At 37.5% G+C, this 23802-nt stretch overlaps 1 protein-coding gene across 3 annotated transcripts in view; it reads left to right on the top strand.

Annotated features, from left to right (window-relative positions):
- mbd1a (methyl-CpG binding domain protein 1a) overlaps window positions 1–23802 on the top strand; it is a 315995-nt gene that overhangs the window by 278123 nt on the left and 14070 nt on the right. For all 3 annotated transcript variants that reach the window (XM_039775021.1, XM_039775022.1, XM_039775023.1), the window contains 3 exons: window positions 10011–10091; window positions 14483–14578; window positions 23148–23366. In XM_039775021.1, the coding sequence (XP_039630955.1) occupies window positions 10011–10091; window positions 14483–14578; window positions 23148–23366 (396 nt within the window). The remainder of the gene's footprint in view (window positions 1–10010; window positions 10092–14482; window positions 14579–23147; window positions 23367–23802) is intronic.

A 23802-nucleotide genomic window follows, 5' to 3' on the forward strand; every position in this document is an offset into this window, starting at 1 on the left:
TTTAATATTCCATACAATCAAGTCAAACTTAACAAAATTAAACTCAATTCAGCCCCCACCCATGAGAAAGAGAGGAAGGCCAACAGCCAGAGTAAAACTTTCAGAGTAGTCAAAAGGGAAAGGAGTCCTTCTTAATATAAATGCTTATTCTAAAATGTTATTGATTAGATACTGCTAGGTTTTAAAACAAGTTTTGAACAGATCCTCTAAGTGAGAATTTGATTTACCCACAGCTGCAGTTGAGCAAGACAAGTCTATGTGCTAATAGTGAAGTAAATGCAATTACAGTTTGTTTGTTGCAAGACAAGTCAATGTGCTAGTAGTGAAGTAACATTTAATCTTTCTCCACTTTAAGCCCATCTGGGAGTACACGAAACACAGTTGTTAATGGATTAGTAGTGACTGTGACACCAAGACTGTCTGAAAGGCATTTCAATTTTTTTTTTCCATAATGATGTTAATTTGTTACACACCCAAACCATGTGACCTACTGAGGCTGGAGCTCTGTTGCAACGTTTGCAGTTTGGACCTTGTACTTGAAACATTTTGGACAATTTTTTAATAAGATAGATGTGCTTGATAAAAGACTTGTAAGTCGAATAATGGAGTTTTTTCCACATGTGGAGCTAGATTGATTTCCGTGCATGGCTGCCTTCCACTTTTTTTCTGAAATTTTGAGTAACAGATAATTTTTCCACTATACTCTAGGATCTCTGAAAGAAAGGAACTTTAAAATGGTTTTATATATAATATAGAAATGATGTCTAAGTCTTCAAGACTGATCAGTATTTCTTCTGGAATATAAATAGGTATGAGGTGAGGAAAATTGGGCAGATTTTGTTTGGCACAATTTCTTATTTGGAGATAGTGGGAAAATTATGTTGATGGGAAGCTAAATTTGGAGTATAATTGTTCATAGGATGCAAAGGTATTATTTATATTCATATCTATAAATGATTTAATCACATACGGTTTCCATACATTAAAAACTGTAAGTTTGAGAAGGTTGGAAAAGGTGGTTGTCATGTAGAGGTGCAAGAGATAAAAGCTTCTCTAACTTGAAGTGCTTCCTACATTGGTTCCATATTCTGAGTGAATGTAGAACAATTGGGTTGTTAGTATATTAACGATACCTTTGTGTTTAATGGTGTACAAAGCAAGAAATATAAAGAAGTACTGCAGAATTTTATTTCCATTGCAGACCAAGCTAGTGTGTGTTCATCTGTGTGTGTCAATGTCCACGTTTTTATAGCTTGTATATTTGCCGCCCAGTAATAATAAAATTGAAAATTACGTTGAGCCATGCCACCTTCTGATTTAGGTCTTTGTAGGGGTCGCCCTTTAAATAAATGTGTGGATATTTCAAATTCCAAATAATTTCTTAAAAATAATTTGTTAATGTATATGTGGATGTTTTGGAATATGTGGATGTTTTGGAATATAAACAGAACCTTAGGGAGGATATTCATCTTGAGTGTTTATTCTCTCTGCTAAAGTTAGATGGAGATTAGACCATCTATGCATGTCTTGTTTAGGTTTTTCTATGCAGATAGCAACATTTTGTTGAAAAAGAGCTTTATATTTACTTATGATGTTTACCCCTAGACATTTAAAATTATCTGCAGTGATGAAAGGTATCCAATCTATTGTTGTTTGCTAGAGAATTTACTGGAAAAAACACACTTTTGTTGAAATTAATTTTGGGTCCATCTTTTGGAAATCTGCTAGTGCATTTATTTAGATATATACAGTACCATATCATCTGCATATAATGATATTTTCTGTTCAAGTCTTTCTGTGAAAAACCCCTTTATCTCTGATGCATTTAAAAAATGAACAGCCAAATGGCAATTACAGATAGCAGTGGTGACAGGGGCATCCTTGTCTAGTACCACATTCTAGTTTGAAGTAGTCTGAAATAATGTTGTCAATACAAATTGAAGCTTCTGGACTGGTATACAGTAGTTAGATACATGTATAAATGTTTGGACCAAACCCAAATTTATGCAGTGTGGTGAATAAGTAGTCCCATTCAACCATATCAAATGTTTTTTCTGCATCTAAAGATACAGTGCATCCAGAATTCACAGCGCATTACTTTTTCCACATTTTATGTTACAGCCTTATTCCAAAATGGATTAAATTCATTTTTTTCCTCAGAATTCTACACACAACACCCCATAATGACAACATGAAAAAAAGTTTACTTGAGATTTTTGGAAATTTATTAAAAATAAAAAAAAATGAGAAAGCACATGTACATAAGTATTCACAGCCTTTGCCATGAAGCTCAAAATTGAGTTCAGGTGCATCCTGTTTCCCCTGATCATCCTTGAGATGTTTCTGCAGCTTAATATGAGTCCACCTGTGGTAAATTCAGTTGATTGGACATGATTTGGAAAGGTACACACCTGTCTATATAAGGTCCCACAGTTGACAGCTCATGTCAGAGCACAAACCAAGCATGAAGGAATTGTCTGTAGACCTCCGAGACAGGATTGTCTCAAGGCACAAATCTGGGGAAGGTTACAGAAAAATTTCTGCTGCGTTGAAGGTCCCAATGAGCAGAGTGGTCTCCATCATCCGTAAGTAGAAGAAGTTCAAAACCACCAGGACTCTTCCTAGAGTTGGCCGGCCATCTAAATTGAGTGATCGGGAGAGAAGGGCCTTAGTCAGGGAGGTGACCAAGAATCCGATGGTCACTCTGTCAGAGCTCCAGAGGTCCATCATGCCTGTATGGTACAGTGGCCAGACGGAAGCCACTCCTTAGTAAAAGGTACATGGCAGCCCGCCTGGAGTTTGCCAAAAGGCACCTGAAGTATTCTCAGACCATGAGAAACAAAATTTTCTGGTTCGATGAGACAAAGATCGAACTCTTTGGTGTGAATGCCAGGCGTCACGTTTGGAAGAAACCAGGCCTGGTGGCACTGCTCATCACTAGGCCAATACCATCTCTACAGTGAAGCATTATAGTGGCAGCATCATGCTGTGGGGGTGTTTTTTAGCGGCAGGAACTGGGAGACTAGTCCAGATAAAGGGGAAAGATGACTGCAGCAATGTATAGAGACATCCTGGATGAAAACCTGCTCCACAGCGCTCTTGACCTGAGACTGGGGCAACGGTTCATCTTTCAGCAGGACAACGACCCTAAGCACACAGCCAAGATATCAAAGGAATGGCTTCAGGACAACTCTGTGAATATCCTTGAGTGGCCCAGCCAGAGCCCAGACTTGAATCCGATTGAACATCTCTGGAGTGATCTTAAAATGGCTGTGCACCGACGCGTCCCATCCAACCTGATGGAGCTAGAGAGGTGGTGCAAAGAGGAATGGGCAAAACTGCCCAAGGATAGGTGTGCCAAGCTTGTAGCATCATATTCGAAAAGACTTGACGCTGTAATTGCTGCCAAAGGTGCATCGACAAAGTATTGAGCAAAGGCTGTGAATACTTATGTACATGTGATTTCTCAGTTTTTTAATTTTTAATAAATTTGCAAAAACCTCAAGTAAACCTTTTTCATGTTGTCATTATGGGGTGTTGTGCGTAAAATTCTGAGGAAAAAAATTAATTTAATCCATTTTGGAATAACGCTGTAACATAACAAAATGTGGAAAAAGGTGATGCGCTGTGAATACTTTCTGGATGCACTGTACGAACTTTGGAGTGTTACATTTTATGGGTGAACATATTACATTAAGTAGGCACTGAAGATTGGCAGCTAAGTGTCTAACTTTAATAAATCCTGTTTGGTCTTGTGAAATTACCAAAGGGAGCACTTTCTCAGTCCTTCTGGCTAGAACTTTGGAGAGTATCTTAACATCATTATTCAGAAGTGAGATTGGTCTGTTTGATACACATTGTAATAAGCCCTTAATTTTCTCTTAGGAAAAACGATAATTAATGCTTGCCAAAAGGTTTGAGGTAGAATTTTATTGTCTCTGACTTCTAAGGGTAGCTACCTTAATTGAATATTTTTTATAAAATTCAGCAGGGAAGCAATCAGGACCTGGTGCTTTCCCATTCTGAAGTGAGTTTATAGCATTTAGTAATTCTGATTGTGTCAGAGGTTTATCCAATTCTTCTGCACTGAGAGTATTTAGCTGTGGTACCTATAATGTATCAAAAAGCACATTAGATTGTGTCTTGTATTCTTTAAACTTAAGGATAAATTAAGGACTTGTAATACTCTCTAAATGTGTGCATTATATTTTTATGGTGAATTTTATCTCCATCTGTGTTGGTGATTACTGATTTGTTGAACAAAGATCTTATTAGCCTTCTTTCCGTGTTCATAGTAATGATGTCACAATTTAAAAATGAATTGTTCCCTTTCTTTTGCTGTCAGGAGGATAAGTTCTGATTGCAAAGCCTGTGTTTTCCTAAAATGTGTCTCATTTGGAGACCTGGTGCGTTCTTGGTCTATTCTGGTAATTTCACTGATTTACTCTGAGGCCTTTCCGATTTAATTTTGTGGAAGAAATATGAAATCTGCCCTCTTAAAAATGCCTTTAGAATTTCGCAGAGTATTCCTGCAGAAACCTCTCCGAGCGTATTTGTCTCAAAAAAGAATCAATTTACTTGGATTTAAATTCTGTCCAGTTCTCGCCAGTTAATAATAGAGGGTTAAGACCCCAGCTGTTAGAGGAGTATGTAAGGCATAGTAATTTGAGCACCATGATCATATAGGCATGAGCAGGGCATGGTTGGAGACAACAATATCATCGTACTGGTAAGATTTGATCATGGGCAAGAAATTGTTATCTATAAAGAAATAATCAATTCTTGAGTAACAATAATGTACTAGTAAGAAGAAGGAATATGCTCTTAAGTATGGATATAAAAATCTCCATGTGTCTCATTAGTGATCAGTTAAATACTGTGTGATTATTTTTGCAGTGTTAGATGTTACCACCCCCATAGCTGAAGACCTACCCAGGTCTGGATTTAAAATACAATTAAAGTTTCCAATCATCATAATTTTGTGAGTGTTCAAGTTAAGAATAGATACAGTCAAGTTTTGGATGAAGCCTCTTATCCACATTGAGTGCATAGATATTGATCAAAATCACTTCACAATTAAAGAAATTACCTATCACATATCGCCCTTCAGGATCGGATACTACATCTGATATTACAAATGAAATTGTTCTATGAATTAAGATTCCTACACCTATAGTTTTCAGTGTATAGCTGCAGTGGAATATTTGGCCAGTCCAATCTCTTTGCAACCAAAACTAATTCTTGCTGATTAAGTGAGTCTCCTGTAATATGCTGTCTTGGTGTTTGGACCTATTAGGTGAGAGAAGTTAAAGTTTCAGCGTACAGATAGCTCTACAGCTGAAAATTGTTGTGTACCTTTATGTTGAGCTTCCAATAAGTACAAGGTACTTAGTTTTAATTCATTTCTCTTTGATGTGGAAACCCAATCTAAATGGATTGTCACTATCTGAAGAGGAAGCTTTACAGTTAGCCACCATACCCTAGTTTGTAACGGGCATTTTAAAAGCAATCCAGGGTCTGAGACAGGGCGGCAACTGTTGAAGAAGGGTGCAGTTCCTATATTGTTTGACTGGAACAATTTTTCCATTCCACTTTCAAGCCCGGGGGTTTCGGAGAGGAGAGAGTAACTGACGGAGGATAACACACTAGGTAAGCAGGAGGGGATTATAAAATCCTTGAGGACCACAACTACTCTTCAGCTCCAGATCCAGCAGTTGTTGGCTTAGTGCTTGATGAAATCCTGTCTCTAAAGAGAGGAAATTCTCCAGCTGAGAAAACAAATCGTACCACTGTAGCAGTGGTTTGGCATTCACTGTTTCGCTGGCATAGACAGAGAAATTCACTTTTTTTACAAGGTAAGATGTCCACCAGCCTCATGTTATTCTGTACTGTAGCATCAGTGCCGGGTGCCACAATTTGGTGGCTCGCTATCCTGCCTCACTAGTTCGAAAAAGCATGTGTGACAGTCCAGAGGTGCCATTTTTATAGGCGCTTCTGCTATTGATGATGTAATGCCAACTCATTCTTTTGGTAACTCATCCCTGGCTGATGCATCTTGCCCACCTCTCTTGAATAAAGTTTGTTGATTAATTGCTGAAATTCTATTTTTTAAAGAAGCCTAAACTAATCATATATTTATCCCATGTAAGTTCATATTAGACAAGCTTTTAAAACCTCCACATCTTAACCTTCATAATCGTTGCTGTAGCTTGAAACATGTAATTTGAAGCCCTTCTCCATCTTAGCTACTGACATTTGGCACAATGTTTGAACAATGCAACTTGTGTTGTTTACCTTAAGTCTGGGCATGTCTTTAAGCAGTCGGGTGAAAAACTCTATAGCCGGAAATATCTGGAAGTGAGTGTGCATATAGCCTGTTGAAAGTCTATGGGGTGACCTGAAGAGATCCCTTCAGAGGAGATGCTCTCATAATTTGACAGACTTGGAAATTTTTTGCACGGTGGACTGATCAAAAATCTCCAAGCCCAGATATGCCAATGATAGATAGACTCTTACCCAACAAGACAGAGTGCTGTAATAAAATCAAAAGATGCTACAACTAAGTATTAGTTTAGAGGGTGTGCACACTAATGCAACCTCCAGATTTTCGCATGATTTCTTTCCCTTTTTTTCCCCACAGTTTCTGATTTGTTTTCACATTCTTTGTATAGATTGTAGTATTGCAATAAAGGTGGAAAAAGTTCTGACAGGGTTTATCTGGATTTTATTATTTTTTTTTAATGTTTTGATTTTGGCAGGGGTGTGTAGACTTTTTATATCCACTGCAAATGAAACCCTTTAAGTATTTAGCACTATTTAATTTGAAGTAGAGCTGAAAACCACATAGATGGCTTGTTGATTTTTCAGCATTTTAAGTTTAAATACATTAATAATTTTGTAGAAAAATCTTTGCTAGCTGCTCTTCCGAAGCACTGACTTGTAGAGATACATAAAAAATGTAAATGTACCAAGTTGAAGTTGATTGCTGACCACATTTCTAAAGAAAGTGCAGCGACTCAAACTACCTGTATTAGTGCCTAACATGAAAATTTTATAGCATTTTAAATTAAGAGTCTGTTTTGTTTGGATAGTTTACCATGACTGCTGCTTGAGTATACAATAAATCTACTAATAATAAGACACACCTTGGCATACAAGATTATTAAACGTATACATTTACAGCACATAGGTACACATCCATAGAGATTTGACAGATTATGTCATTTTCTGCCCATTAATTAAATTTTTTCCCAGCCTCATCTGACAGCCTCTTAGTTTTCAGGGAGATAGACTGCATTACCTACGTGAATTAAATAAATGTCATTAGCCAGTGACAGATTTCTTTGAATTTTGAACAAAGAACTGAAATAATTCTTTACAGGTTTATAGTAATTTTGACTCGCAAAGCGCTGCACTTTCGCCACTATGTCATAGATTATACACATTTTATTCATTCTTGTGTATTTAAAGTCCTGAGCAAGGTTTAGATATTATCATATTATTGGTGGTTAATAGAATCCCTAAGGTATTTTTCTCTAAAATGTGACATTTCATTCTTGATTTCTTCATATGCAGTTCTTGTTTGTTTGCAACATGCCAAAGTTATTGTTAGCATCAGAAACTAAAACCAAGGAAGTGTTAAATTCATTTGAAATGTGTGACAGCCTCTTTGAGCAAAAACAAGGGGGAAGAAAGGGATCAGTCTCTTCATTGGTAGTGAGGAGTAAAGAGCACTTTCATCTAATGGCAAAGCTTACCCGAAGATATTCATGCTTGTGTGAGAAAACAAAGTAATCAAAATGACAGCTCAGCATAGTGTGATATATTATGCATTTGATGCAGTGCAATTCCTAAACCCAGAAGAAGTTAACAGTGCTAGGTGTCTTTGATAAAAACGCTTAAGTGAATTCCAATACAGGATTGAACGTGTTTAATGCAGCAGTCTGCCTGCCTTTCACTTAGCATAACTGACTACTGCTATTTTAAATCATTTTTAACTTGTGTATTATAGTAAATAATACCTTACATTTTTGTAGAAAGTTATATTTAACCCTGTTATCAATGTAGGTACTTTCAATTTATAGTCTCCCTGGCCATTTTTCAGTTTCCATCCCAAAAATAAGAAATTCTAAAGATATTTTGTACAGAGCTCATAATGTAAGTTTGATTTTTTTTTTCTAAGTTTAATTAGAATACAGTAGAATGTCTTTTTCTGACTGTGTTATTGTTTAATGGGTTGTTTGAGTCTTCTAGTTGAGCCAAAGAATCGACATGCATGCATGCATGCTAGTACTGAACTGCCAGATTTATGTTTAGTTGGCAATAATTAGTGGTAACTGGTGCACATGTAGCCTTTCCCTAACCCCTCTATATCTCTGGGGATCTGATTTTTTATTTGTTTTCCAATGAATGAAGAAGTTATCATGTCTAATTTTTAATAAAGAATTTTTGAATACATATAATATAACCAGTAATATAATACACCCAACGTTTCTGGAATAAAGTAAAAATATTCTTCTGAAGCATCTTCCAGTGATCACCTCTCCAACAATCAGTAACAATACACAATGAATACTCCAAATTACACAATTATTCCCTTCTTCTATCCTCCATTGAGTGTTGCTCACTGCCTCCCGAATCTGACTTGTCCATGTGTGGCAGCAGGGTCCTTTTGAAGCAGGATTTTGGAGTCTTCTGGTGACATGCCATGTCTTCCTAGAAGCACTTTCCAGGCCATGAAGAAAGTAGGGAGATCCTCCCCCAACAGCACCCTCTGTCTGTACATAGGGATTCCCCACCAGGCTGTATATCCATACTGTATATCCCAAGCACACCTGCAGTTGTCCCAACGTGTGTGGGATGGAACTGCTCCCTACTCTTGGCTTCTGCTTGTCCATTTATTAAATCAGAACCTAGTTTTTTTTAAACTTGACTTGCTTGTATGGAATGTTGTTTGATTTTAATAAAATTAAAAAAAAAAAAATTAGAACATCCTGGTACAAAACTATTTTCTTGTCCTTGGTGGATAGGTGCTTGGTTATTGGGGTGCCCTGAAACAGCCATAGCAGTTTGGATCTGGTGATCTAAATAATATATAAAATCACAATCACTGATAGTGATTGTTCACATGTGCTGAATGTATGTCTTATAGAAGTTAGCATTTCAAACGGCATGATATTCCTTGCATAACCTAAGGTCTTTGATTTTATGTAGTTTTTTTCTCCCGGAATAAGTGCACTTTTCCCTTTTTCTTCTTAAACTGACATCTCCCTCTTTGCCCTCTGTGCAGCCTCTAAGAGATTTTCATTATTCTAAATATTATTGCAAGTACTACAAAAATTAACATAAAGATCGTTTTTAATTTTCAAAATGATTAGTTTAATTAATATGTATTCAGAAAAACAAAAAAAAATTCAAGTTCAATGATAATAGTAATAATGATACATTTTATATATATATAGCGCCTTTCCCATGCTCAAGGCACTTCACAGTGTTTAAGAAAGAACGGCAGGGTATACAGTATATAGCATTGTACTAAACCAGATAAATAAATAAAGAAGAGTAAGATAGTAAATTCAGAGAAAAGCCAAATAGACAACATAATTGATGGTCTAGCACACACACACACAGGTTACATGAGCATCTTGATAGAGGTAAACTGAAAGAAGGGTTATAAAGTCAGGTAGTAGTAGTAGTTTGGCGCAAGGTCGTTTTAAAGCTTTGTAGGTTATTAATAGAATTTTATATGGGTTGATCATTTTTGTTTTTGTGGTACACCGCATTGTATTTTTTGTTGAATATTGATATATGGCTTTCTCGAGTATAATACATTCAAGTGATAAATACTTCTCATTTGGGGTTGGCCTATAAATGTCCACTGGGGACATTGACTTTTGAAAATAACAAAAGCAAAATGCAACAAACCAGTCAAGCAAGTAATAGTACTTAGTTAGTACTAATGCAGAATGTTCTAAATTTCACTTAGCTGATGACTTTCTTTTTGTTTGCAGGAGTGCTTCAGGAACAATTATGGAAATATTCAGATTGTGAAAGTCTCAGAATATCAGGAAAATGGCCAAGCTCAAAATGAGGTCTGTGCTGTATTTCCTTTTCTTATAAAATGTATGATACTAAAGTAAATTTTATAGCAAAGCTTATTGAGCAGACATAACATGAATGTTATTGACTGAATGCCTTATCAACCAGTGTTTAAGTATTCTGAATTTGTATTCTGTTTCTTAATGCTTGTGTGTCAAAAACAGTGCTAGTACAGCTTAATATAATGTAAAAATCCAAGAATTCTGAATGAATCAACAACTAGTGAGACACATTTTTTTGTAATATATGGTCAGTAACGATGAGCATTCCCAGTGAATTTGCTTTGCCTTGAGTTGAAAAAAATGTGAAAATGTTTCAATATTTTCTGCAAATTTCATTGAAGTAATTTGGGAAGGAGGAACTGAACTAGTTTTGAGTGGATTATTAATTTTTACCCTGGGGATAAATAAAGTTCAATCTATCTACCTACCTACAGGTACATTCCTGCCTTCTTGTCTGTTTGAACACAGACAGTACCACAGCAATAAAAGGAATTTCATCCACAAAAACAACAATTGAATTATGTGTGTGTGTTATAGACCACCAGTTCATGAGTGCAACACTTAATGATTATTTAAACTAAGCCAGTGGTCTGTAACTGATACCAATTCATACACCAAGCTTTTTGGAACCTCGTAACACCTGCCATAAAGGTTCTCTGCATTAAAAGCACATGTGATTTTTGCAGTTCCTAAGGAATTTTTATGGGTATTGCAACCAAGTGCCCTGAGAATACCCACAGTGTCTTCACTGAGCCAACTTCACATTGTGTGAAAAGGCAAGAAATTATAAGTTTGGTGATGGGTGGTTACTGGATGATAGCAGGTTTAAGCTTTAAGCAAACCTATTGACAACTGTAACTAATCCTCAGACAGTAGCAAAAGAACAAGATAACTCAGCACATCAGCAAACCTACAATATGTGTAAATCAGGGTATAGACATACCTATAAAATGTGCTTTTTCTGTCAACATATGATTGTTTTTTTTTAAATGGCATAATATTCAAGTTATTCCCTGTATATTTGAGAAGTAACCACACTGTGCACCATTCAAAGATTTGTGGGAATTTTTGATAAAATTTAAATGCTTCATTTAATTATTGTAGAAAAATGACATTATATAAATTAAATATATACACAGTGAATTTACAGATTGTCACCAGGCTTTTCAGGTGGTGTCACTGTGAAAGAGAGTAAAACAGGTTATTATATGCAGACTTATTCTCTTCACTTTTGTTTTTCTTGCTGTTCGAAATGCTGCTGCATTTCTTAAGCTGACACCACATCTTCTAATCTGAGTGCATACTTACTAACTGGTCTTGTTGATCACGTTACGTTACCTGATATTCACAATTTGCACAACAGAAACTTGCAGAACATGCCTTTTATTAGTGACTGCATGATGACTTACAGTACAGTCTTGCTCGCTCCTGTTTCTGACAGCCAATAGCCAGCTGCCTAACCCGAGATGGTGCTTTATGAAGGGTTAGCAAGTACAGCGAATTGCAGTCTCAACCACTTTTTCTTCATTTCTGTTGTATCATATGTAAAACCTGAGTCATCAGACAGACTGCCCTCTTTTCTATTTTAGGTGCAAACATGCTCCTTATTACTTTATGTTTAACTTGAAATTTGACGGAGCAAATTGAAGGCTAGTTGGAATGAGTCACAGGATATATGAGACAATTTGACTGGCCTTCATGGTAGCATGCCGCCAACTGCCTCTTACTTAGATTATGTAAGTGAAGGCTATGACTGAAAATCACTGGAAAAGGCGTCAAACGTGACATGTCATTTAGTAAACAAAAGCACTGTGCTATAATCTAAATGAAAACGGGCTCCTTTTTCCAAAAGTGTGATTTCCTTTAATGGCATGTGACTACTATTTTTTTTTTTTTATATTTTTCTTAGAAACTATACATGTTTGTGTTTGCTAATATGGTTTGGTTATTAAATTATGATGTGTTGTTCACTTGATATTACTCTTCATAAATTCATTTCAATCTACTGAAGGACTAATAATGAAAATGTATATACAGGTAATTATCAATTGATTGCTTTTCAGTCAATTTAGGATGCTTTTTTGTAGGTGATTTCAGGGGTGAGACTAATAAAGTACAACTGCATGTTCGCTTTTACTGTGGTTGCTTAAGTGAGGCCTGAGAAACCCACAAGAAAGTGGCTTGTATGTTACATAGGTGCATCATAAAGTTGCTCATTAATCACTAAGATGAGTCATTTTTTTGGAAATGCTGCCCAGATCAAATAGTGACAGTGCACACGTGTGTGTATACCCCATAAATTATTCAGATAGTGCAGCATTGTAAAGATTAAATTGGATTACATTTACAGTCCCTATGCATGAAAGGCCTGCACATTCATGACTCAAATGGTAGGTAGTGGAAGATGGATGAGAAGGGGTAGGCCTTCCCCAACCAACATGGCCGTTACAGCTCTCTAATGTTATGCTAACTTCACAAAGCATCATGGGGCACTGGGAAAAAAAGATTAATCTAAACCGTTCACATTTTGAATTTTCATGGAAAAATTTGGCAAACAAGGTCATAGGAGATCCAAGCAATTTCTCTGCGAAAAATGCTTTTTCAAATTTTGCCAATCAGCACTAATGATCAATAGGTACTTTTAAAGGAAGGATAAATTACAGAGTTTTCTTTGTTTAGTTCTGTGTTTGATTGCATTTTAGGTGCAGAACAGTTCAGTCTAGAATAGAGTTTCTTACAATTATTTTGCAATTTTGGTAATAGCTATAGTCTGTTAGTATTACCGTTTGGCAAAACAATTATAATAAATCCATCCAACATAAAAACAAAAAAAAAAAAACACTCAATCTGAACCTATTCTGGCATAGTTATTAGTATTGTACAATACTAGAAGTCCATAAATGTTGAGCAAAATTACTCCAATGAATTTTGTTCTACAAGGACAATGATTGGGTGGGATGTGTTTCCCAAACCAGCAATTGACTTACAATATTGTGTTGTTAAAATCACAACTTCAAATGGGAAAAATCATGTGCTGGATATGTCAGATTTTTAAATCATCAGTTCTAGAATGTTTATTGTAAAATTTCCTGTTATGTAATTTCTGTTTATTTTCCAAACAGAAAATAAAACTGAACAGAGTGGGGAAATTCCCTATTGATGTAGCTGCAAAGAATATGATAATCGTGGACTACCTGATTTATTTTAACATGTGTAGATAAAAAATGATCCACTGACATTTTTTCTCTACTAATTGAAAAGGCAATGCTTAACATCAGTACGAAAAATTAAAAAAAATCACATTATTATATCATTGCCACGTCAATTGCTGAATGCCAGGGCAATTCTGGATGTTTATTGTTTATACAATAAATATAAATAAATACAATAAATAAATAAGACACTCTTTTGTAACAATACACTTTTCAAACCAGATTGGTCAGAAAATCACCTTGTTAGATTTGTGGCATTTTAGTTAATTTAACTTTGCTATTACTAATTCAGAATTCCTGTAAACCAGCCTTTGCTCTGTTGCAATTTGATTTTGCAATTGCTCATGTTTGTACAGTAATCAAGAATAAAGCATTGAATTGGATTTTAAGTACAGTAATTACTCCTTGCCTGAGATGACATCTCATTCATTCCCATACTATTCAAATAGTTGTTGTATGTGTTCTCGCTACATTAGGCACATTTTAGTTTTTATACTAGTAAATTTAATAGAAATGTTTGCAAACTTGTTTTCAGCAATGAAGTATGCTGTTTAAGTAACCCCGCTAATTGTGGATCTCTGTCTTATCACTGGAGAGATTTTCTAATGCTTTAAAGTATTATGAATTAAACCACATAAATGTCTAGGCATTGTGCAAGTTTTCAAACAAACTAAATAAGGTTCTTTTCCATACGGACTGAACATATGGAGCAGCTCATTTTGTTACCATTGTAAATGTACGCGAGGATGGGTGTGAGGGCAGCAGCCTGTCCAAGGTGGAATCCTATCGTGCCAAGTACAGCCAGGATAGGCTTGAGCTCTCAGTGATGCTGAACTCGATAATCTTGTCATCATTTCAGCTCACTCATGTCTCCAACGCTACAGGATGAAACAATTGCAACTCACAGGTGTTCAGTCACAGAAACATGCATAAGTGGTGTGTTTTTATTTCTCAAATAATTACATTGGTTTAATCGTGGCAATAATTATGCCCTTTTTTGCGTTAAAAGCACATTAGTGTTTTTCCCCACTTTATTATGTTAAACCAAGCAGGATTTTTAAATGGACATAATAACTGCAATCTTGCACTGAAATACAAGCTCTGCTGGAAGAAACAAACTTTGCACAGGTTACATTTATCATGGTTATGAATTCTTGTTTTTCTTTTCAGGAATGTTATAGGAGTGATTTTGGAAATATTCAGGTTTTGAAAATTCCTGATTTTCCTGAAGATGGCCAGGTGCAGAATGAGGTCTATGCAGCACTGGTAAGTTTTCGAGAATAAATGGATATTGTTAGTAAAACACACATCTAGATAAGCAAAGCATATTTTTTTTCATTTTCTAACCCACTATTTTCAATATATTGTCATAAAGAATCAAAGTTGTCAAAGATTGTTTTCCATTTTGTAACTCAGGCATGTCAAACACGCGGCCCGCAACAAAAATCTGTGTGGCCCGCATGACAGATCCTAGTTAGCACTGAACTTATACAAAATGATTACTATCATTTGTGATTGAATCATTCTGCATCTTCGACGTTACTTATTGACTTTTCTTACTTCTGCCTTCTGACAAAAGTACGTTTTCCCATGGCATTACAGTACCGGAAATGTCATCTGCTAGTATAGTCACAAGCCTTGACCAAAGTTAATGAGCCGCAACGTCACAACTGAAGTGCTAGGCTGCAGAACCGGGCAGCAGGGGCGGCCTTAGGCATGTGCAAACTGTGCACCTGCACAGGGCTGTCAAATCCCAGGGGCCGCCATGCCAATATATATATTTCTGCAACAGGACTCTCAGAGTCATGCTAGACGATTTTTCATCTGAATCAGTCCCACTCCCATGTGGGGTTCCCCAGGGTTCCATTTTAGGGCCACTACTTTTTTCAATCTACATCCTGCCTTTAGGTGCAATTTTTAGAAAGCATGCAATTTCATATCACCTATATGCTGACGACTGCCAAATTTATTTCTCCCTCAAGCCAACTGACTCCACCAAACCTCTCCTCGACTGCCTATCTGACATTAAGGACTGGCTGGCTGTAAACTTCCTTCACCTGAACGATTCAAAACCGAGGTCATTGTTTTAGTCCGACTGCAAACAGGCTCCACCCCTTGGCCTCGTTTCTCTTCCCATTCCAGTAACTTCGTCTGTCTCCAATCTTGGAATCAAAATGGATACGTTCCTGAAAATGGATGCTCAAGTCAACAGCACAGTAAAATCCTGCTTTTTCCATCTAAGGCGAATCGCCAAACTCAAGCCTATTCTTTCTAACCACCTCCTGGAATCAGTAATTCATGCATTCATTACGTCCCGGCTTGACTACTCTAATTCCTGCCTTTTTGGTATCAGTAAAGCCACACTTTCTAGACTCCAACTGGCTCAAAATGCGGCTGCAAGGCTTCTAACTGGAAGTAGCAGAATCCAACACATTTCACCAATTTTGAAAACCCTTCACTGGCTGCCGGTTAGATTCAGAATCGATTTTAAGATTCTCCTCCTAACCTATAAGGCATTAAACGGTCTAGCCCCCGCCTATTTGAGTGTCTTGCTCCATTGTCACAATCCCCCTCGTGTTCTTAGATCCACAGATCAGCTGCTCCTAACCGTTCCCAAGGCACGTTTTAAAGCTCGTGGTGAAAGGGCTTTCTCCGTCTGTGCACCCAGGCTCTGGAACTCCCTGCCCTTAGTGGTTAGGCAAGCCGTTTCAGTCGCCACATTCAAATCTCGCCTAAAAACGCACTTCTTCACATTGGCTTTTAATTCTTAACCTGTTTCATTTTCCACTTGTCTTTTGCTATTTTCTCTATTTTATTTGGTCCCTTGACCTGTTTTTAGTATCTCTGTTTTAATTCTCTCTTAATGTTTATTTTTAATATTTTGCTTTTAGTCCTGCTTGTTGTAACTGTACAGCGCTTTGGTCAGTTGTAATGCTGTGTTTTTAAGCGCTCAACAAATAAATATGGTATGGTATGGTATTGAATATAGAACAGAAAGAGAAAATAACAATGCAGCTGATGGCAATGTGGCCGAAAAACATTGTGTTTCTTGTTAATTAGTATGCTGTATTTACTAATGTCGCTAGAGTCTGAGCAGTAAGCTATATGTAGTATTATAACGTTCTGCCGTTATGAGAATATCATGGGCCACCACTTGGTTTTCAAGTTACAGACACGCGCATATAGAAGCATGTCATGAGCACGAGGTGGCTATGCAGTGTCCGCAATGGACGTTGCCATCCGTGGTGCATAAGATAACATATTGACATTGGTGGGCAAAGGGGCCACTAATTCTTTCTCTGCCCAGGGCCGCCACAAGCCTAGAGCCACCCCCCCACACTACTGGCTGGGCTGCTGAGACTGGCCTCTGGGCAGAACTGACCATCACGAGAAGTAATAGCTCGCATATTTTCACATTTTTTTGCTCTAGTTTTACGTAATTTTGTGCTAGTATTGTAACGAATAGTTAGTGCATACTACAGCTAAAGATCTGAAGTGGACTCCAGAAGTTGGTGAGTTGTTTATTAACATATTTTTGTGGTTTTGAGTTTGTAAAATTAGTGTAGGTCAGGTGGCTTTTTGCATATCAGCTTATTTTACAATATAAACTTTGAAGTAAACTTAGTAAAGTAAAATTAGATTTTTGGAGGACTTGTTTTCCAAATTAAATTACTGAGCAATGAATTCATGGAGCATTTTCGTGATTTCACGCGAACAGAACTTGGCGCTGTTCTCTTACAACGTTGAGAATGCGCCTGAGAATATCCAAATGGAATTGATTGAACTGCAGTCAGATTCTATTCTGAAATCAAAATACAACAAAGTTGGTGTGCCAGGCTTGTATGCTTACCTGCCACCCTCGTATGTGCAGATCCGTAAGTTGGCATCGAGAGTACTGTCTATGTTCGGAAGCAATTACCTTTGTGAGCAATTGTTTGAAAGCTACCAAAACCCCACATCACTCAAGACTTACTGTCGAGCACCTTTCATCCCTCATAAAAGTTGCAACTGCACAAGATTTCAAGCCTGATATTGACAAACTGGTTACTAACAAGAGATGCCAAGTGTCGGGACAAAAGAAATAAATATCACACTGTAAGACTCCTATATAAGCAATGAATATAATATCTATACTAATAAAAGGCAAAGCCCTCACTGACTGACTGACTCATCACTAATTCTCCAACTTGCCATGTAGGTAGAAGGCTGAAATTTGGCAGGCTCATTCCTTACAGATTCCTTACAAAAGTTGGGCAGGTTTCATTTCAAAATTCTATGCATAATGGTCATAACTAGAAGCTATTTTTCTCCATTTACTGTAATGGAGTTGAGCTCGAAAAAACAGACAACAGACAAAAAGCAACAGTTCCAAAGAGTGCTGAACAAAAACCGAATTACACTGCTACGCTCAAATAGACAAACCACACGCCGTGGCTAATAGTAGAGGCTTCGCCTCTAGCGCTGACGTCCGAGGTTCGATTCCCGAGAGGGGATGCACTGAGTATGTACACACGCATTTTTATTCATTTTAACTTTAACAGCGCTTCCCGATTCATTTTACCCTCGCACCCCCTTGGTTTGAGACGTATCAAAAAATATGCGGTTAACGCAGAAAGACAGATCACCAATTGAAGCTTTATGAATAATGGATACTTTATTCGCGATCAATGATTGTTTTGGTAAAGCCATACTCAGTGTATTCATTAGATGAACGGTAAAAAAGTAAGAGCGAGGGGAGGGTAACTTATTGAGGCACGCAGGCAAAACCACAATAGCACGCGGGCTCGATGTACTGTAGTGCGCGTCAACTCGATCTGAATTGCGCGATCACATTCGAAAAAATATATCTTTTCAAGTTCTATTTAGTCCATATGTGTCAAACTCAAGGCCCACGGGCCACATCCGGCCCGGCGTGTAATTAAATCCGGCCAGTGAGATCATTTTATATACTGTATTATTGTTATTAATGGCCCGGGGAGATGAAGCGCTGGTAACACAATAAACTACAGATCCCATAATGCAGCGCTTCATCTGCCTTGCCGAACACTTACCACGTTGATCAAGTCTAGCTTATGATGCTGCAAGTTATTGCAAGCTAGCCACACGATGCCAAGAGAAAAGGTGATTCTGAACATAGAGACTTTAAAACCGATGGGAGTCTGAGTATATGTTTACTGACATTGCCGGTAAACCCGTGTGTCTCATTTGTGGAGCTAATGTGGCTGTAATTACAGAATTTAATCTAAAGACGGCACTATGAGACAAAACATCAAGATAACCTGAAAGACCTGAATGCAATGCACAAGATACAGAAAGCAGAAGAGTTAAAGAAGAATCTGACACTTCAGCAGACGTTTTACCGTGCAAAATCACAAAGTGATTTCAAGTGAAGCTACTTTTATGGGAGACACAAATGCACCAGTGCAACTTGCCCCACTTTCCCTGTTGCCAAGTAATGTTGAACCAAGTCGGCACAACGGTGTTCCCAAATCGCACTTTGCTGATAAACTGAGAGCACTGAGTTCGCACGGCGCTTTGGTGACTTTCAAGAACAAAAAAAGAATTTTCAGTTGTTTCGCAACCCATTTGCCGTCGATGTGGAAACTGCACCTGTGCAGATTCAGATGGAGGATTGAGCTGCAGTGTAATGGCACACTGAAGGCAAAGTACGATACTGCAGGCCCGCACAGTTTATTCACTCCATTCCCGCAGAAATGCTCCAGCTCCGTCTACATGCGGCTCGAACCTTGTGCATGTTTGGTAGCACATATCTGTGTGAGAAGCTCTTCTCAGTCATGAAGACTAACAAAACAGCACACAGGAGTCGCCTCACTGATGAGCACCTGCAGTCCATCCTGAGAATCTCCACAACACAGAACCTCACACCAAACATAAACGAACTTCTTGCCAAAAAAAGATGCCAGGCGTCCAGCTCTCATAAAATGACATAAGAGCAAAGACAACTGAATGATTTGATTTGTTATTGCTGAAAAGAACAAATTTTATTTATATTTCCAGGTTTTGTTATGCACCATGTTCATATTTGAATTTGTATAATTTTGACAGGATATATTTTTATGGAGAGCAAAATCTTTTGGGATATTTAAAATTTAAGTTTATTTTTTATATAAAATTACATAAGAGTAAAGAAATTTGAATGTTTGTTCTTTTAACGTTTACTTTATTTCTAACTTGTATAATTTAGACAGGATATATTTTTATGGAGAGCAAAATATTATAAGTTATTTAAGGTTTGAGTTGATTTATTCCGGAATAATATTCTGTCGACTAAATAAAAATTCCTTCTATTTAAAATTTAAATAGAACTTGAACAGAACGATAGTTCATAATATCCACGCAGACTTGCACGTAAGAGCGGGAGTCATCCGTTTTAACAAGCAGCGTATTGCACTGATACAAAATAGCCTGCCCATTTAATTATTTAGGAATGGATAAATAAATTAAGATTTTGTACAAATAATGTTTTTCATTTTTCTTCCTTCATGGATTCTGGCACCCCCAGCAACAGTTGCCCGCACCCCAAAGACTGTATATATGTGTGTATATATATATATATATATATATGTGTGTATACAGTGGTGTGAAAAACTATTTGCCCCCTTCCTGATTTCTTATTCTTTTGCATGTTTGTCACACAAAATGTTTCTGATCATCAAACACATTTAACCATTAGTCAAATATAACACAAGTAAACACAAAATGCAATTTTTAAATGATGGTTTTATTATTTAGGGAGGAAAAAATCCAAACCTACATGGCCCTGTGTGAAAAAGTAATTGCCCCTTGTTAAAAAATAACCTAACTGTGGTGTATCACACCTGAGTTCAATTTCCGTAGCCACCCCCAGGCGCGATTACTGCCACACCTGTTTCAATCAAGAAATCACTTAAATAGGAGCTGCCTGACACAGAGAAGTAGACCAAAAGCATCTCAAAAGCTATGCATCATGCCAAGATCCAAAGAAATTCAGGAACAAATGAGAACAGAAGTAATTGAAATCTATCAGTCTGGTTAAGGTTATAAAGCCATTTCTAAAGCTTTGGGACTTCAGCAAACCACAATGAGAGCCATTATCCACAAATGGCAAAAACATGGAACAGTGGTGAACCTTCCCAGGGGTGGCCGGCCGACCAAAATTACCCCAAGAGCGCAGAGGCGACTCATCCGAGAGGTCACAAAGACCCCAGGGCAGCGTCTAAAGAACTGCAGGCCTCACTTGCCTCAATTAAGGTCAGTGTTCACGACTCCACCATAAGAAAGAGACTGGGCAAAAACGGCCTGCATGGCAGATTTCCAAGACGCAAACCACTGTTAAGCAAAAAGAACATTAGGGCTCGTCTCAATTTTGCTAAGAACATCTCAATGATTGCCAAGACTTTTGGGAAAATACCTTGTGGACTGATGAGACAAAAGTTGAACTTTTTGTAAGGCAAATGTCCCGTTACATCTGGCGTAAAAGGAACACAGCATTTCAGAAAAAGATCATCATACCAACAGTAAAATATGGTGGTGGTAGTGTGATGGTCTGGGGTTGTTTTGCTGCTTCAGGACCTGGAAGGCTTGCTGTGATAGATGGAACCATGAATTCTACTGTCTACCAAAAAATCCTGAAGGAGAATGTCCGGCCATCTGTTCGTCAACTCAAGCTGAAGCGATCTTGGGTGCTGCAACAGAACAATGACCTAAAACACACCAGCAAATCCACCTCTGAATGGCTGAAGAAAAACAAAATGAAGACTTTGGAGTGGCCTAGTCAAAGTCCTGACCTGAATCCAATTGAGATGCAATGGCATGACCTTAAAAAGGCGGTTCATGCTAGAAAACCCTAAAATAAAGCTGAATTACAACAATTCTGCAAAGATGAGTAGGCCAAAATTCCTCCAGAGCGCTGTAAAAGGCTCTTTGCAAGTTATCGCAAACGCTTGATTGCAGTTATTGCTGCTAAGGGTGGCCCAACCAGTTATTAGGTTCAGGGGGCAATTACTTTTTCACACAGAGCCATGTAGGTTTGTTTTTTTTTTCTTCCTAAATAATAAAAACCATCATTTAAAAACTGCATTTTGTTTTTACCTGTGTTATATTTGACTACTTATTTCGATGGTATGATGCCACTGTCGGCCGCCATATTGAACTTTCCAACGTCACTAATTTTCCAACTTCCCGTGTAGGTAGAAGCCTGACCCCATCTTCACGAAATTTGGTAGGCGGCTTCCCTGCGCTAACCAAAACCGATGTACGTACTTATTTTGGTGGTATGACGCCACTGTCGGCCGCCATATTGAATTTTCCAAATGTCACTAATTCTCCAACTTCCTGTGTAGGTAGAAGGCTGAAATTTGTCAGGCTCATTCCTTACAGCTTACTTACAAAAGTTAAGCAGATATCATTTCGAAATTCTACGCGTAACGGTCATAACAGTCAACAACGTCCTCCATGTTGAACTTTCTTATTTATGGCCCCATCTTTACAAAATTTGGTAGGCGGCTTCCCTGCGCTAACCAAAACCAATGTACGTACTTATTTCGGTGGTATGATGCCACTTTTAGCCACCATATTGAACTTTCCAACGTCACTAATTCTCCAACTTCCCGTGTAGGTAGAAGGCTGAAATTTGGTACTTATTTCGGTGGTATGATGCCACTTTCGCCATATTGAACTTTTCAACAGTCTTTGTTATTTATGGGCCCATCTTCAAGAGATTTGTTACGCGGGTACACTTTGTGTCTTATGTATTGAATGACTGGGACAGGTTCAAGGTGTGGACTGATGACGGTACAGGAGATAATTATACTACACAGGAGCACTAGAAGAGTGAAATGCTTAAGCCCTTCACCTATGGATCTCCATGTGTGTTGATGGCTACCGGTGAATTGTTCAGTTGTCGCTTTCAAGTGTACCGAAATGGCCAAATATTTTACACCTTTGGACAACCGTCAATGCCTCTTAAACATTTTAGATTGACAGGTGACGCTTTCAGTAGTGGACACTTTGATGTTTTTGAGTGTTTAAACTCTCAAAAGCTGGATGTGAAGTTATCGATGAAACTGGTTGTATACTTACAGCGCTTGACAGATGCCGAATGTCTCTTCAACACAAGTCCTGCAAATACTGTCGTAATTGCAACAAACCATGAAATTCAAACTGATTATGACAGCAGCAATCCAAGCTGTGAGATTTGAAACAAGATTACTGTTCACATGGCCAACTGTACATTGCATGCTCAAGAGTAAGCTCAGCGCACAGCTTGGTCATATTACAACCGGAGGGCCGAACTCACAATGTGGTATACAAAGAGATCCTTAACAAATAATTATTGATTTATTTTCCCTCAGTTTAAAAAGATTAAAATTTCTTCGTAATAAAACTTTTAAGGCAGTACTTTGCCGCTGCGAAGCACGGGTATTTTGCTAGTATAATAATATAAGGACCTAGCTAAGAGGCGAAGACTCTAATTGTATGCTGTTGTACAAAGAGTGTATGGAAATAAATTGCTTTTCTTTAAACTTTAAGTGTTAAATTTTTTAAAGTTTTCAGTATTGGAAAGAAAGCTACAGCAACTTTGTATAACAGTATAATAGTATTTGTTACAGTGCATCCCGCTGACGCACGTAAGGCAGTCGTAGCGGCCCCCCAATGGTAGTGAGTTTGACATGCCTGTTGTAACTAATTCTGTCCGCAGCTTCTCCTTGACAAGTTAAAAAAAGGGATTCAAAAATGAATGCATGAAAGTATTCTATATTTGCAAGCGTTTCTGAGGAAATGTGGTACTTGTAATGATGATAAGAGCACTTCAGTGTGTTTATTTTCTTTATAGGAAACAGATGTCATTTATCAGCCACAGGACATTGCTTTTCATAAAACACCAGTTGCCTATGAGAAATCTCAGACAACATTTAGCAAATCCCCTCCAAATCTACCCAAGGACCTACAGCCAAAGGACCCTATCAATACAATAAACCTGGGAGAAGATGTGGAAATTGTGCAAGTTGACACTGGGGAAGATGATGACGATGTTGAAGAAGTAACACCTGTGGTAAGAAATTATTATGTCTGTAGTACAGGTTCCGTATTCATTCTAAAAAATGTAAAAAATGTTTTGTTTTTTGATGACATAGAGTCTAGTCAAGCTAACATGTAGACACTGAATGTTGACTTATTTGGTTTTGTTTTTTTCCTCTTATTTTCTTATCCATCATGATAGATGATGCTTCCATTTTACTTTTTTGGGAAATTACAAAGATATTATTTATAACCAATTGCTGTGATGTTTAACTTTCTTTAGATGTGTTTAAAGTAAATATTTACACATACAGAGTGAGTCAAAATTATGTTAACACTAATGGTGTTTATTTATGGTCCACATATGGTACATGTATTGAACATGATGGTGAAGAGGTTGAGATATTCCTGTAAATCATCTTGCACATATGAAGTATGTTTTGTGAATACATTGTTTCCGCCATTCAAAT

Source organism: Polypterus senegalus, chromosome 13, assembly GCF_016835505.1.
Source record: "Polypterus senegalus isolate Bchr_013 chromosome 13, ASM1683550v1, whole genome shotgun sequence".
NCBI lineage: Eukaryota > Metazoa > Chordata > Cladistia > Polypteriformes > Polypteridae > Polypterus > Polypterus senegalus.